Source organism: Physella acuta, unplaced genomic scaffold, assembly GCF_028476545.2.
Source record: "Physella acuta isolate Inbredline_101_S28 unplaced genomic scaffold, ASM2847654v3 ptg000927l, whole genome shotgun sequence".
Taxonomy (NCBI): Eukaryota; Metazoa; Mollusca; class Gastropoda; family Physidae; genus Physella; species Physella acuta.
In genome coordinates, this window is record NW_026732444.1 from 172763 (window position 1) to 189165 (window position 16403).

Sequence of the window (16403 nt, forward strand, 5' to 3'; positions counted from 1 at the left end):
AGGTCATTGATATCTAGACCAAAGTTCATGGCATGCGCATGAATTTTATTTCCGTGTTTACAAAATGGCTGGTGACTCCTGGTATGTCATTTTCAGATTAAATTTAGGGATTTTTTCCTAATTATTTCCTAATTTTCTCATTAAACGTAAGTTACTAACTATATTTTATACAAACACAAATACGGATTGTTACATAAAATTAAAAATACATCGATCTGTTTACTAATATTAACTAAGAATTAAAGTCAAATTGTATTTTTGCTATGCGTCCAATGATCAGCTGGACAAGCTCGTCTGCTGATGTTGAACACGCAACCCATGATCCAAATTTTAAATCATGTGATAAGCCTATCCGCCTCTTTCAATCAAAATAAATTTGTAACAGAAGTGTATAAATATAAGCCATAAGTGTGATCATTGTCATTAATGACCTAAAACATATAGATCTAGATTTTTATATAATTATATTTATATAGATCTAAGACTAAGTAATATAGATTTAGTCTTTTAGATCTAGCTAGATCTAGTAAGAGAATATCTATATAAATTAGGCCTATAGCCTATATCAGGGGCGGAACTACCATACCGCCAGACCCCGCAATGCGGGGGGGCCCAGGACGTTTAGGGGCCCAGTTCCGACCAAAAAACAATGATTTTTTTTTCAAAAATTATGTTTTTCATACATCTTGAAAGTGGTTTTGTAAAAAAAAAAAAAACAACAGGTCTACTATAGCAGAGATTGTTGCGTAGAAAAATAATTTAAAATCTACAAGAGCTATAGTTTGAAAGGTAGGTAAACATTCACACTACTTACATGACTTACTACCCTTCTTTAAAATAAGGATGCCCACGAATCTCATTTAAATTGTTTTGCACTATGTATATTAAAAAGCAATTAATTCTCTGAATTGTTACTTAAATAAGACGTACTATACAATAGTATAGCTATAAAAATCAATGTTTTCAAATTTGATATTATAAAAGCCAAAATGAAAAAAATAAACATAACGCGAGAGAAACCATTCACGAATCAAGGTAACGTCTTTATATATTTTTGACCAGCATGTTTATATTATTTTCACTTATGATTGGTTTGGACTAAGTTTTTTTCTGGTTTGTTCTCTCAGAATGGTTATATATTGATAACTATTAAAAAAAAAAAAAAAAGAATGGTTATATATTGCAATGAAGTAGACTAAATTACTCAGTTAGGATATAGATTATATATATATATATATATATATATATATATATATATATATATATATATATATATATATATATATATATATATATATATATATATATATAGGGGGCCCTAATTTTTTCTTTGCAGGGGAGCCTTTTTTTTTCTAGTTCCGCCACTGGCCTATATGTTGACACTAAAGCATTAATATGATACCTGTTAAAATGTACAGGTTGACAGAATATGTTGACACTAAAGCATTAATATGATACCTGTTAAAATGTACAGGTTAACAGAATATGTTGACACTAAAGCATTAATATGATACCTGTTAAAATGTACAGGTTAACAGAATATGTTGACACTAAAGCATTAATATGACACCTGTTAAAATGTACAGGTTAACAGAATATGTTGACACTAAAGCATTAATATGATACCTGTTAAAATGTACAGGTTGACAGAATATGTTGACACTAAAGCATTAATATGATACCTGTTAAAATGTACAGGTTAACAGAATATGTTGACACTAAAGCATTAATATGATACCTGTTAAAATGTACAGGTTAACAGAATATGTTGACACTAAAGCATTAATATGACACCTGTTAAAATGTACAGGTTGACAGAATATGTTGACACTAAAGCATTAATATGATACCTGTTAAAATGTACAGGTTAACAGAATATGTTGACACTAAAGCATTAATATGATACCTGTTAAAATGTACAGGTTAACAGAATATGTTGACACTAAAGCATTAATATGATACCTGTTAAAATGTACAGGTTAACAGAATATGTTGACACTAAAGCATTAATATGATACCTGTTAAAATGTACAGTTTAACAGAATATGTTGACACTAAAGCATTAATATGACACTTGTTAAAATGTACAGGTTAACAGAATATGTTGACACTAAAGCATTAATATGACACCTGTTAAAATGTACAGGTTAACAGAATATGTTGACACTAAAGCATTAATATGATACCTGTTAAAATGTACAGGTTAACAGAATATGTTGACACTAAAGCATTAATATGATACCTGTTAAAATGTACAGGTTAACAGAATATGCTGACACTAAAGCATTAATATGACACCTGTTAAAATGTACAGGTTAACAGAATATGTTGACACTAAAGCATTAATATGAAACCTGTTAAAATATATGTACAGGTTAACAGAATATGACTCCTGCTCGAGGCTGGGGCAGGAGGTCATGGAACAAATCAATGAAAGAAACAAGCATGCAAGAACTAGTGCTGCTTACACTAAGGTAGGTAACACATCTTTGTGACTGCACTGTAACCAATCCAGTTGTAACTGAAGCTTGAATGAACCTTTGATGTTCAAACAGTCTGTAACCAATCCAGTTGTAACTGAAGCTTGAATGAACCTTTGATGTTCAAACATCCAGTTGTAACTGAAGCTTGAATGAACCTTTGATGTTCAAACATCCAGTTGTAAGTGAAGCTTGAATGAACCTTTGATGTTCAAACACACTGTAACCAATCCAGTTGTAACTGAAGCTTGAATGAACCTTTGATGTTCAAACATCCAGTTGTAACTGAAGCTTGAATGAACCTTTGATGTTCAAACATCCAGTTGTAACTGAAGCTTGAATGAACCTTTGATGTTCAAACATCCAGTTGTAAGTGAAGCTTGAATGAACCTTTGATGTTCAAACACACTGTAACCAATCCAGTTGTAACTGAAGCTTGAATGAACCTTTGATGTTCAAACAGTCTGTAACCAATCCAGTTGTAACTGAAGCTTGAATGAACCTTTGATGTTCAAACATCCAGTTGTAAGTGAAGCTTGAATGAACCTTTGATGTTCAAACACACTGTAACCAATCCAGTTGTAACTGAAGCTTGAATGAACCTTTGATGTTCAAACATCCAGTTGTAACTGAAGCTTGAATGAACCTTTGATGTTCAAACATCCAGTTGTAACTGAAGCTTGAATGAACCTTTGATGTTCAAACATCCAGTTGTAAGTGAAGCTTGAATGAACCTTTGATGTTCAAACACACTGTAACCAATCCAGTTGTAACTGAAGCTTGAATGAACCTTTGATGTTCAAACATCCAGTTGTAACTGAAGCTTGAATGAACCTTTGATGTTCAAACATCCAGTTGTAACTGAAGCTTGAATGAACCTTTGATGTTCAAACACACTGTAACCAATCCAGTTGTAACTGAAGCTTGAATGAACCTTTGATGTTCAAACACACTGTAACCAATCCAGTTGTAACTGAAGCTTGAATGAACCTTTGATGTTCAAACACTCTGTAACCAATCCAGTTGTAACTGAAGCTTGAATGAACCTTTGATGTTCAAACACTCTGTAACCAATCCAGTTGTAACTGAAGCTTGAATGAACCTTTGATGTTCAAACATCCAGTTGTAACTGAAGCGTGAATGAACCTTTGATGTTCAAACATCCAGTTGTAACTGAAGCTTGAATGAACCTTTGATGTTCAAACACACTGTAACCAATCCAGTTGTAACTGAAGCTTGAATGAACCTTTGATGTTCAAACACACTGTAACCAATCCAGTTGTAACTGAAGCTTGAATGAACCTTTGATGTTCAAACACTCTGTAACCAATCCAGTTGTAACTGAAGCTTGAATGAACCTTTGATGTTCAAACACTCTGTAACCAATCCAGTTGTAACTGAAGCTTGAATGAACCTTTGATGTTCAAACATCCAGTTGTAACTGAAGCGTGAATGAACCTTTGATGTTCACTCTGTTTCCTCCTGCAGCTTTCAGCCCAGATACGCTCACGGACAAGGCAGTTCACGTCTGACTTGAACAGATTGAAACAAAACTTACTGAGAGCATCCTCCTCCTATCACATGTATCCTCTGTCTGCAAGTGCTTGGTCCTAGTAGGTGACATTCATGGCTGGCTTACTTCCACTCTTTTATATTGAAACTAGCTTTTTAACTATTCAAACTTCTGTGGTTGCTAGCTTATTCCAATGTGTGTTTGTTAACTCAGTTTCATTCAGATGTGTGTTTATCATAGGTTTTATTTAAACATTTGTGTCTGTTATCTTAATTTTACTACTATATATGTTTGTTATCTGAGATAGTACAAACCTTTCTTTGTTATCTGAATGTGTAATGAGCTTTGTGTTTGTTATCTAAATGTGTAAGGAGCTTTGTGTTTGTTATCTGAATGTGTAAGGACATTTGTGTTTGTTATCTAAATGTGTAAGGACGTTTGTGTTTATTATCTGAATGTGTAAGGAGCTTTGTGTTTGTTATCTAAATGTAGTCAGCTTTTGATATTTTGTTGTTCAGGTGATGCTTACAAAGCATGCTGTAATGGTGATAGAAACAAAGCATGGTAAAAAAAAAAGTAAAGTTCCCTTTCATACCTGACGGTCTATGGTGCAAGTGAAGTAGAGTTCACTTGTTTTATGACCTTGGCATATGAAGGGATAATGTGGTCACCACTATGCCCAGCCGTCTTTACCTGCCCTAATATGAGTTTGGTAAGCACCAACGCTGGGTGGACTCAGGGACGGTCTACATACTTAAACGTGGATTCGAACACATACGGATTAACAGTCCAGCTCTCTACCGCTAGGCCACTCCATCCCCAACAATACAAGGTGTTAGACTTTATTTAGTCACAAAGTATGGTCTAAGGCTTAATTTAGTCACAAAGCATGCATGATGGTAAACTTTATTTAGTCACAAAGTATGGTCTAAGGCTTAATTTAGTCACAAAGCATGCATGATGGTAAACTTTATTTAGTCACAAAGCTTGGTGGTAGACTTTATTTAGTAACAAAGCTTGATGCTAGACTTGATTTAGTAACAAAGCTTGATGCTAGACTTTAGTAACAAAGCTTGATGCTAGACTTAATTTAGTAACAAAGCTTGATGCTAGACTTTAGTAACAAAGCTTGATGCTAGACTTGATTTAGTAACAAAGCTTGATGCTAGACTTGATTTAGTAACAAAGCTTGATGCTAGACTTGATTTAGTAACAAAGCATGGTGTGATGATGCTAGACTTTAGTTTGTGTAATAAATGGTTGAGATAGACTTGAACTGGGATGTGTTATGTGGTTTGATTCTTGGTTTGTGTAATAAATGGTTGAGATAGACTTGAACTGGGATGTGTTCTGTGGTTTGAGATAGACTTGAAATGGGATGTGTTCTGTGGTTTGATTCTTGGTTTGTGTAATAAATGGTTGAGATAGACTTGAACTGGGATGTGTTCTGTGGTTTGATACTTGGTTTGTGTAATAAATGGTTGAGATAGACTTGAACTGGGATGTGTTCTGTGGTTTGAGATAGACTTGAACTGGGATGTGTTCTGTGGTTTGAGATAGACTTGAACTGGGATGTGTTCTGTGGTTTGAGATAGACTTGAACTGGGGTGTGTTCTGTGGTTTGAGATAGACTTGAACTGTGATGTGTTCTGTGGTTTGAGATAGACATAGACTTGAACTGGGATGTGTTCTGTGGTTTGAGATAGACTTGAACTGGGATGTGTTCTGTGGTTTGAGATAGACTTGAACTGGGATGTGTTCTGTGGTTTGAGATAGACTTGAACTGGGATGTGTGAGATAGACTTGAACTGGGATGTGTTCTGTGGTTTGAGATAGACTTGAACTGGGATGTGTGAGATAGACTTGAACTGGGATGTGTTCTGTGGTTTGAGATAGACTTGATCTGGGATGTGTTCTGTGGTTTGAGATAGACTTGAAATGGGATGTGTGAGATAGACTTGAACTGGGATGTGTTCTGTGGTTTGAGATAGACTTGATCTGGGATGTGTTCTGTGGTTTGAGATAGACTTGAACTGGGATGTGTTCTGTGGTTTGAGATAGACTTGAACTGGGATGTGTTCTGTGGTTTGAGATAGACTTGAACTGGGATGTGTTCTGTGGTTTGAGATAGACTTGATCTGGGATGTGTTCTGTGGTTTGAGATAGACTTGAAATGGGATGTGTTCTGTGGTTTGAGATAGACTTGAACTGGGATGTGTTCTGTGGTTTGAGATAGACTTGAACTGGGATGTGTTCTGTGGTTTGAGATAGACTTGAACTGGGATGTGTTCTGTGGTTTGAGATAGACTTGAACTGGGATGTGTTCTGTGGTTTGAGATAGACTTGAACTGGGATGTGTTCTGTGGTTTGAGATAGACTTGAACTGGGATGTGTTCTGTGGTTTGAGATAGACTTGAACTGGGATGTGTTCTGTGGTTTGAGATAGACTTGAACTGGGATGTGTTCTGTGGTTTGAGATAGACTTGAACTGGGATGTGTGAGATAGACTTGAACTGGGATGTGTTCTGTGGTTTGAGATAGACTTGAACTGGGATGTGTTCTGTGGTTTGAGATAGACTTGAACTGGGATGTGTTCTGTGGTTTGAGATAGACTTGAACTGGGGTGTGTTCTGTGGTTTGAGATAGACTTGAACTGGGATGTGTTCTGTGGTTTGAGATAGACTTGAACTGGGATGTGTTCTGTGGTTTGAGATAGACTTGAACTGGGATGTGTTCTGTGGTTTGAGATAGACTTGAACTGGGGTGTGTTCTGTGGTTTGAGATAGACTTGAACTGGGGTGTGTTCTGTGGTTTGAGATAGACTTGAAATGGGATGTGTTCTGTGGTTTGAGATAGACTTGAACTGGGGTGTGTTCTGTGGTTTGAGATAGACTTGAAATGGGATGTGTTCTGTGGTTTGAGATAGACTTGAACTGGGATGTGTTCTGTGGTTTGAGATAGACTTGAACTGGGATGTGTTCTGTGGTTTGAGATAGACTTGAACTGGGATGTGTTCTGTGGTTTGAGATAGACTTGAACTGGGATGTGTTCTGTGGTTTGAGATAGACTTGAACTGGGATGTGTTCTGTGGTTTGAGATAGACTTGAACTGGGATGTGTTCTGTGGTTTGAGATAGACTTGAACTGGGGTGTGTTCTGTGGTTTGAGATAGACTTGAACTGGGATGTGTTCTGTGGTTTGAGATAGACTTGAACTGGGATGTGTTCTGTGGTTTGAGATAGACTTGAACTGGGATGTGTTCTGTGGTTTGAGATAGACTTGAACTGGGATGTGTTCTGTGGTTTGAGATAGACTTGAACTGGGATGTGTTCTGTGGTTTGAGATAGACTTGAACTGGGATGTGTTCTGTGGTTTGAGATAGACTTGAACTGGGATGTGTTCTGTGGTTTGAGATAGACTTGAACTGGGATGTGTTCTGTGGTTTGAGATAGACTTGAACTGGGATGTGTTCTGTGGTTTGAGATAGACTTGAACTGGGATGTGTTCTGTGGTTGAGATAGACTTGAACTGGGGTGTGTTCTGTGGTTTGAGATAGACTTGAACTGGGATGTGTGAGATAGACTTGAACTGGGATGTGTTCTGTGGTTTGAGATAGACTTGAACTGGGATGTGTTCTGTGGTTTGAGATAGACTTGAACTGGGATGTGTTCTGTGGTTTGAGATAGACTTGAACTGGGATGTGTGAGATAGACTTGAACTGGGATGTGTGAGATAGACTTGAACTGGGATGTGTGAGATAGACTTGAACTGGGATGTGTTCTGTGGTTTGAGATAGACTTGAACTGGGATGTGTTCTGTGGTTTGAGATAGACTTGAACTGGGATGTGTTCTGTGGTTTGAGATAGACTTGAACTGGGATGTGTTCTGTGGTTTGAGATAGACTTGAACTGGGATGTGTTCTGTGGTTTGAGATAGACTTGAACTGGGATGTGTTCTGTGGTTTGAGATAGACTTGAACTGGGATGTGTTCTGTGGTTTGAGATAGACTTGAACTGGGATGTGTTCTGTGGTTTGAGATAGACTTGAACTGGGATGTGTTCTGTGGTTTGAGATAGACTTGAACTGGGATGTGTGAGATAGACTTGAACTGGGATGTGTTCTGTGGTTTGAGATAGACTTGAACTGGGATGTGTTCTGTGGTTTGAGATAGACTTGAACTGGGATGTGTTCTGTGGTTTGAGATAGACTTGAACTGGGATGTGTGAGATAGACTTGAACTGGGATGTGTTCTGTGGTTTGAGATAGACTTGAACTGGGATGTGTTCTGTGGTTTGAGATAGACTTGAACTGGGATGTGTTCTGTGGTTTGAGATAGACTTGAACTGGGATGTGTGAGATAGACTTGAACTGGGATGTGTTCTGTGGTTTGAGATAGACTTGAACTGGGATGTGTTCTGTGGTTTGAGATAGACTTGAACTGGGATGTGTTCTGTGGTTTGAGATAGACTTGAACTGGGATGTGTTCTGTGGTTTGAGATAGACTTGAACTGGGATGTGTTCTGTGGTTTGAGATAGACTTGAACTGGGATGTGTTCTGTGGTTTGAGATAGACTTGAACTGGGATGTGTTCTGTGGTTTGAGATAGACTTGAACTGGGATGTGTTCTGTGGTTTGAGATAGACTTGAACTGGGATGTGTTCTGTGGTTTGAGATAGACTTGAACTGGGATGTGTTCTGTGGTTTGAGATAGACTTGAACTGGGATGTGTTCTGTGGTTTGAGATAGACTTGAACTGGGATGTGTGAGATAGACTTGAACTGGGATGTGTTCTGTGGTTTGAGATAGACTTGAACTGGGATGTGTTCTGTGGTTTGAGATAGACTTGAACTGGGATGTGTTCTGTGGTTTGAGATAGACTTGAACTGGGATGTGTTCTGTGGTTTGAGATAGACTTGAACTGGGATGTGTTCTGTGGTTTGAGATAGACTTGAACTGGGATGTGTTCTGTGGTTTGAGATAGACTTGAACTGGGATGTGTTCTGTGGTTTGAGATAGACTTGAACTGGGGTGTGTTCTGTGGTTTGAGATAGACTTGAACTGGGATGTGTTCTGTGGTTTGAGATAGACTTGAACTGGGATGTGTTCTGTGGTTTGAGATAGACTTGAACTGGGATGTGTTCTGTGGTTTGAGATAGACTTGAACTGGGGTGTGTTCTGTGGTTTGAGATAGACTTGAACTGGGATGTGTTCTGTGGTTTGAGATAGACTTGAACTGGGATGTGTTCTGTGGTTTGAGATAGACTTGAACTGGGATGTGTTCTGTGGTTTGAGATAGACTTGAACTGGGATGTGTTCTGTGGTTTGAGATAGAGTTGAACTGGGATGTGTTCTGTGGTTTGAGATAGACTTGAACTGGGATGTGTTCTGTGGTTTGAGATAGACTTGAACTGGGATGTGTTCTGTGGTTTGAGATAGACTTGAACTGGGATGTGTTCTGTGGTTTGAGATAGACTTGAACTGGGATGTGTTCTGTGGTTTGAGATAGACTTGAACTGGGATGTGTTCTGTGGTTTGAGATAGACTTGAACTGGGATGTGTTCTGTGGTTTGAGATAGACTTGAACTGGGATGTGTTCTGTGGTTTGATTCCTTGAGTGCTAGCTAGAACTCAGAGGGAGGTGGAGAGAAGACAAGGCATGATGGATGCTCTGGTCACCAGAGAGAAACAGATTGATCAAGCCACAAGAAACGAGGAGCAGTCCAGGTCAGCTCTTACTTTTCAGCACGTCATTTAGCACCTTCGTTTAGTCTGTTATTGCCTAGTTCAGCACCCTGGCATAATGAAATGTCATGATTAAAAAAAATGACCAAGTTATTTGACCTGTGTAGTGACTGAACTAATCTAGTCCAATAACCCTTCAGTTTTTTCACCCAACAGTGTACAACTTCAGTAGTCTAAACCTTTTTTTTTCATCAAAATTATTTATTTATTTGAGTTCAATATTATTTTTCATCAAAATAATTTATTTATTTGAGATGATTATTTTTTTCAACAAAATACTTGAACCATTTCAGCGTTAAGTCTGTTGGGGATAGGTAAGGACCATTACAACTCCATATTTCCCTTCAAATAGTTCATGCTGCCAGAAAATTATTTCATCATTCCTTACAGAGCTGTATCAAAACATTCCATCATTCCCTATCCCACTTTGCAGAACTGTGTAAAAAATAATAAGAAAAAAGTTTTTGATGACTAGACTGGAGCCTTAGAATGTTTCCCCACCACATATTACCACCATCTCATCTTGATCTGTCAGATTGTGCTTCTCTAGGAAAAGTTACATTAATCCTCTCACACAGAACATGGGAGCATTTTTTTTACTTTTATTATTTTTCAACATATAAATTGTTTCAATTAAGTTTCTCATCCCAACAAAGTGACACACTAATTGAAACTCTCTTAAACCGATTTTAAGTTGCTTAAATTGCAAACAAAAGTTAAGATATTTATTTTTTTTAAAAATCTCTTTTTAGCATAAATGCCATGTTGATGTCAGATATAGATATAATACTTGCCATAATAATGTTAGATAGGCAGAGATAGAATACAGGCCATAATGTTAGATAGGCAGAGATAGAATACATGTCATAGTAATGTTAGATAGGCAAAGATAGAATACATGCCATAATAATGTTAGACAGAGATAGAATAAATACCACGTTGATGTCAGATAGATAAACATTAATTGAACCAAATTTTTAGTGTTCAGCTGATAAAAGATTTCACTATTTGTTTACAAAAACGTTAAACTTAGTAAACAAAAAGTGAAAGAAGGAAAAATGTACCCTGTTGAACCTTCTTACAGTTAACCTGCTGTGGATTTTGTTTGACCCTTCATTTCTTTCTTTGTTTTCAAATACATATTTTTCTAACACCTTTAAAACCCTGATCATTGACAGCAAATTGTGAATGTTGTTATTATTTACATCCACATTTTTCTAACACCTTTAAAACCCTGATCATTGACAGCAAAATGTGAATGTTGTTATTATTTACATTCACATTTTTCTATATCCACTAAAAACTCATTCAAAATTAGGTGTACACTTACTGCGCATTAGGTGTACACTTACTACACATTAGGTGTACACTTACTACACATTAGGTGTACACTTACTACACATTAGGCGTACACTTACATTTCATGTTTGATTTACATTATGTCTATACTTAATATATTTGTGTGTACATTAGGCTACATTACAGGCAACAAATTCATTCATTATTTTCTGTTGCAACAAATTCATTAATTTTTTCTGTTGCCATTTGATGACTTCATAAATCTGCAGATAGCCTTCAGAATAATTTTAAATGCCATCGTAGATAGCCTTCAGAATAATTTTAAATGCCATCTGCAGATAGCCTTCAGAATAATTTTAAATGCCATCTGCAGATAGCCTTCAGAATAATTTTAAATGCCATTGGATAACCATATTATTCAGCTAATTGCTGTAAAGAATTATTTTTCTTAATTTAAAATATTGATTGAAAAAAAACTGGAAGAAGGGAGACAACCTAACAAAGCAGTTTCAATTATAAAAAAGTTGTTGCTTCCCTTTATATACCGTGGGAAAATATCAGAAATCCAATAAATACTAAAGCAATATTTAAAAAAAAAATCTTTTTTAATAACATTTTTCTTTTTTTATTCTCTTTTTTTTTGTGTGTGGGCTTTAGACATGTAATTTACAGCTTAAATTTGCCTTGCCATGTTCGCTTTAATATTACAGTTTTCATAATCGACTTGCGAGGACTGATACAAATACATTAGTAAAAACAAATACAGAAGAGTAATACCTACTGACATGTACTATCACCGGTTTACTTAAAATCTGAGCATTTAATTAATCAAATAATGATTTTGTTGAGAGGTGGGAGGGGTTTGGACTGAATATAGAACAGATTTCACTAGCAACCAATGCTTTTATTAAAGAAAGGAAGTTTATTTTTTAAAATTTATTTTCAAAGAATTTAAAGTTTATTATTATAGTTTATATTTAAATTATTCTTATTTAAACTTTCTAGTAATTGGTTCTTAATAAAGTCAACACCACATAAGACCTATTTGCTACCCGATCAGTGGCTTGCAATCCCAAAAAACAATATCTGCCCCTTCCAAGCGTCTCTGGAAACCAACCGTCCGTGACCAACAACCACCTCTATGGCTGGGGGTGTAATCCTGCTATCTCCCTGTGTTCATTTATAGAGTAAACTTTGTGTTCTTTATTAATTGCTAATTTTAAAGTTTAATTAAATTAAAAGTTAGATATTCTCACATTGTCATCTGGGAATTATTTATATAGAAAATAATACGAAATAACTGCATTCGATTTGAGTTTAAAATGAGTAACAAGCTTTGTCACAAACATGCAAACAAACAGACAATGTAAACTTAACAAAAGCTAATAATGGAATTAAAACACCTGGGTCATGTGAGAATACCTGGGTCATGTGAGAACACCTGGGTCATGTGTGTGTGAGAACACCTGGGTCATGTGTGTGAGAACATCTGGGTCATGTAAGTGTGAGAACACCTGGGTCATGTGAGAACACCTGGGTCATGTAAGTGTGAGAACACCTGGGTCATGTGTGTGTGAGAACACCTGGGTCATGTAAGTGTGAGAACACCTGGGTCATGTAAGTGTGAGAACACCTGGGTCATGTGTGTGTGAGAACACCTGGGGCATGTAAGTGTGAGAACACCTGGGTCATGTGAGTGTGAGAACACCTGGGTCATGTGTGTGAGAGCACCTGGGTCATGTAAGTGTGAGAATACATGGGTCATGTAAGTGTGAGAACACCTGGGTCATGTAAGTGTGAGAACACCTGGGTCATGTGAGAACACCTGGGTCATGTAAGTGTGAGAACACATGGGTCATGTAGGTGTGAGAACACCTGGGTCGTGTGAGAACACCTGGGTCATGTGTGTGAGAACACCTGGGTCATGAGTGTGAGAACACCTGGGTCATGTAAGTGTGAGAACACCTGGGTCATGTAAGTGTGAGAACACCTGGGTCATGTAAGTGTGAGAACACCTGGGGCATGTGAGAACACCTGGGTCATGTGAGAACACCTGGGACATGAGTGTGAGAACACCTGGGTCATGTAAGTGTGAGAATACATGGGTCATGTAGGTGTGAGAACACCTGGGTCATGTAAGTGTGAGAACACCTGGGTCATGTAAGTGTGAGAACACCTGGGTCATGTAAGTGTGAGAATACATGGGTCATGTAGGTGTGAGAACAGCTGGGTCATGTAAGTGTGAGAACACCTGGGTCATGTGTGTGTGAGAATACATGGGTCATGTGAGAACACCTGGGTCATGTAAGTGTGAGAACACATGGGTCATGTAGGTGTGAGAACACCTGGGTCATGTAGGTGTGAGAACACCTGGGTCATGTGTGTGAGAACACCTGGGTCATGTGAGAACACCTGGGTCATGTAAGTGTGAGAATACATGGGTCATGTAAGTGTGAGAACACCTGAGTCATGTAAGTGTGAGAACACCTGGGTCATGTGAGAACACCTGGGTCATGTAAGTGTGAGAACACCTGGGTCATGTGAGAACACCTGGGTCATGTAAGTGTGAGAATACATGGGTCATGTAAGTGTGAGAACACCTGAGTCATGTAAGTGTGAGAACACCTGGGTCATGTGAGAACACCTGGGTCATGTAAGTGTGAGAACACCTGGGTCATGTGAGAACACCTGGGTCATGTGAGAACACCTGGGTCATGTAAGTGTGAGAACACCTGGGTCATGTGAGAACACCTGGGTCATGTAAGTGTGAGAACACCTGGGTCATGTGAGAACACCTGGGTCATGTGAGAACACCTGGGTCATGTAAGTGTGAGAACACCTGGGTCATGTGAGAACACCTGGGTCATGTAAGTGTGAGAACACATGGGTCATGTAGGTGTGAGAACACCTGGGTCATGTGAGAACACCTGGGTCATGTGTGTGAGAACACCTGGGTCATGAGTGTGAGAACACCTGGGTCATGTAAGTGTGAGAACACCTGGGTCATGTGAGAACACCTGGGTCATGTAAGTGTGAGAACACCTGGGTCATGTGAGAACACCTGGGTCATGTGAGAACACCTGGGTCATGTGAGAACACCTGGGTTATGTAAGTGTGAGAACACCTGGGTCATGTAAGTGTGAGAACACCTGGGTCATGTAAGTGTGAGAATACATGGGTCATGTGAGAACACCTGGGTCATGTAAGTGTGAGAACACCTGGGTCATGTAAGTGTGAGAACACCTGGGTCATGTAAGTGTGAGAATACATGGGTCATGTAGGTGTGAGAACACCTGGGTCATGTAAGTGTGAGAACACCTGGGTCATGTAAGTGTGAGAATACATGGGTCATGTAGGTGTGAGAACAGCTGGGTCATGTAAGTGTGAGAACACCTGGGTCATGTGTGTGTGAGAATACATGGGTCATGTGAGAACACCTGGGTCATGTAAGTGTGAGAATACATGGGTCATGTAAGTGTGAGAACACATGGGTCATGTAGGTGTGAGAACACCTGGGTCATGTAGGTGTGAGAACACCTGGGTCATGTAAGTGTGAGAACACCTGGGTCATGTAAGTGTGAGAACATCTGGGTCATGTAAGTGTGAGAACACCTGGGTCATGTAAGTGTAAGAACACCTGGGTCATGTAAGTGTGAGAACACCTGGGTCATGTGAGAACACCTGGGTCATGTAAGTGTGAGAATACATGGGTCATGTAAGTGTGAGAACACCTGAGTCATGTAAGTGTGAGAACACCTGGGTCATGTAAGTGTGAGAACACCTGGGTCATGTGAGAACACCTGGGTCATGTAAGTGTGAGAACACCTGGGTCATGTGAGAACACCTGGGTCATGTAAGTGTGAGAACACCTGGGTCATGTGAGAACACCTGGGTCATGTAAGTGTGAGAACACCTGGGTCATGTGAGAACACCTGGGTCATGTGAGAACACCTGGGTCATGTAAGTGTGAGAATACATGGGTCATGTAAGTGTGAGAACACCCGAGTCATGTAAGTGTGAGAACACCTGGGTCATGTGAGAACACCTGGGTCATGTAAGTGTGAGAACACCTGGGTCATGTGAGAACACCTGGGTCATGTAAGTGTGAGAATACATGGGTCATGTAAGTGTGAGAACACCTGAGTCATGTAAGTGTGAGAACACCTGGGTCATGTGAGAACACCTGGGTCATGTAAGTGTGAGAACACCTGGGTCATGTGAGAACACCTGGGTCATGTGAGAACACCTGGGTCATGTAAGTGTGAGAACACCTGGGTCATGTGAGAACACCTGGGTCATGTAAGTGTGAGAACACCTGGGTCATGTGAGAACACCTGGGTCATGTGAGAACACCTGGGTCATGTAAGTGTGAGAACACCTGGGTCATGTGAGAACACCTGGGTCATGTAAGTGTGAGAACACATGGGTCATGTAGGTGTGAGAACACCTGGGTCATGTGAGAACACCTGGGTCATGTGTGTGAGAACACCTGGGTCATGAGTGTGAGAACACCTGGGTCATGTAAGTGTGAGAACACCTGGGTCATGTGAGAACACCTGGGTCATGTAAGTGTGAGAACACCTGGGTCATGTGAGAACACCTGGGTCATGTGAGAACACCTGGGTCATGTGAGAACACCTGGGTTATGTAAGTGTGAGAACACCTGGGTCATGTAAGTGTGAGAACACCTGGGTCATGTAAGTGTGAGAATACATGGGTCATGTGAGAACACCTGGGTCATGTAAGTGTGAGAACACCTGGGTCATGTAAGTGTGAGAACACCTGGGTCATGTAAGTGTGAGAATACATGGGTCATGTAGGTGTGAGAACACCTGGGTCATGTAAGTGTGAGAACACCTGGGTCATGTAAGTGTGAGAATACATGGGTCATGTAGGTGTGAGAACAGCTGGGTCATGTAAGTGTGAGAACACCTGGGTCATGTGTGTGTGAGAATACATGGGTCATGTGAGAACACCTGGGTCATGTAAGTGTGAGAATACATGGGTCATGTAAGTGTGAGAACACATGGGTCATGTAGGTGTGAGAACACCTGGGTCATGTAGGTGTGAGAACACCTGGGTCATGTAAGTGTGAGAACACCTGGGTCATGTAAGTGTGAGAACATCTGGGTCATGTAAGTGTGAGAACACCTGGGTCATGTAAGTGTGAGAACACCTGGGTCATGTAAGTGTGAGAACACCTGGGTCATGTGAGAACACCTGGGTCATGTAAGTGTGAGAACACCTGGGTCATGTGAGAACACCTGGGTCATGTGAGAACACCTGGGTCATGTAAGTCTGAGAACACCTGGGTCATGTGAGAACACCTGGGTCATGTAAGTGTGAGAACACCTGGGTCATGTGAGAACA

At 39.2% G+C, this 16403-nt stretch overlaps 1 protein-coding gene across 3 annotated transcripts in view; it reads left to right on the forward strand.

The window, feature by feature from the left end:
- The first annotated feature begins 11 nt into the window (after positions 1-11).
- The window catches only part of LOC131953503 (syntaxin-8), a 41050-nt gene continuing 24658 nt past the window's right edge, over positions 12-16403 (forward strand). For 2 of the 3 annotated variants that reach the window (XM_059316692.1, XM_059316694.1), the window contains exons 1-5: positions 12-81; positions 2375-2474; positions 3969-4063; positions 9618-9716; positions 10028-10048. In XM_059316692.1, coding sequence (XP_059172675.1) covers positions 65-81; positions 2375-2474; positions 3969-4063; positions 9618-9716; positions 10028-10048 — 332 coding nt within the window. In that variant the 5' untranslated portion in view covers positions 12-64. Of the gene's footprint in view, positions 147-2374; positions 2475-3968; positions 4064-9617; positions 9717-10027; positions 10049-16403 lie in introns of all 3 variants that reach the window. The other variant, XM_059316693.1, reaches the window with a different exon arrangement.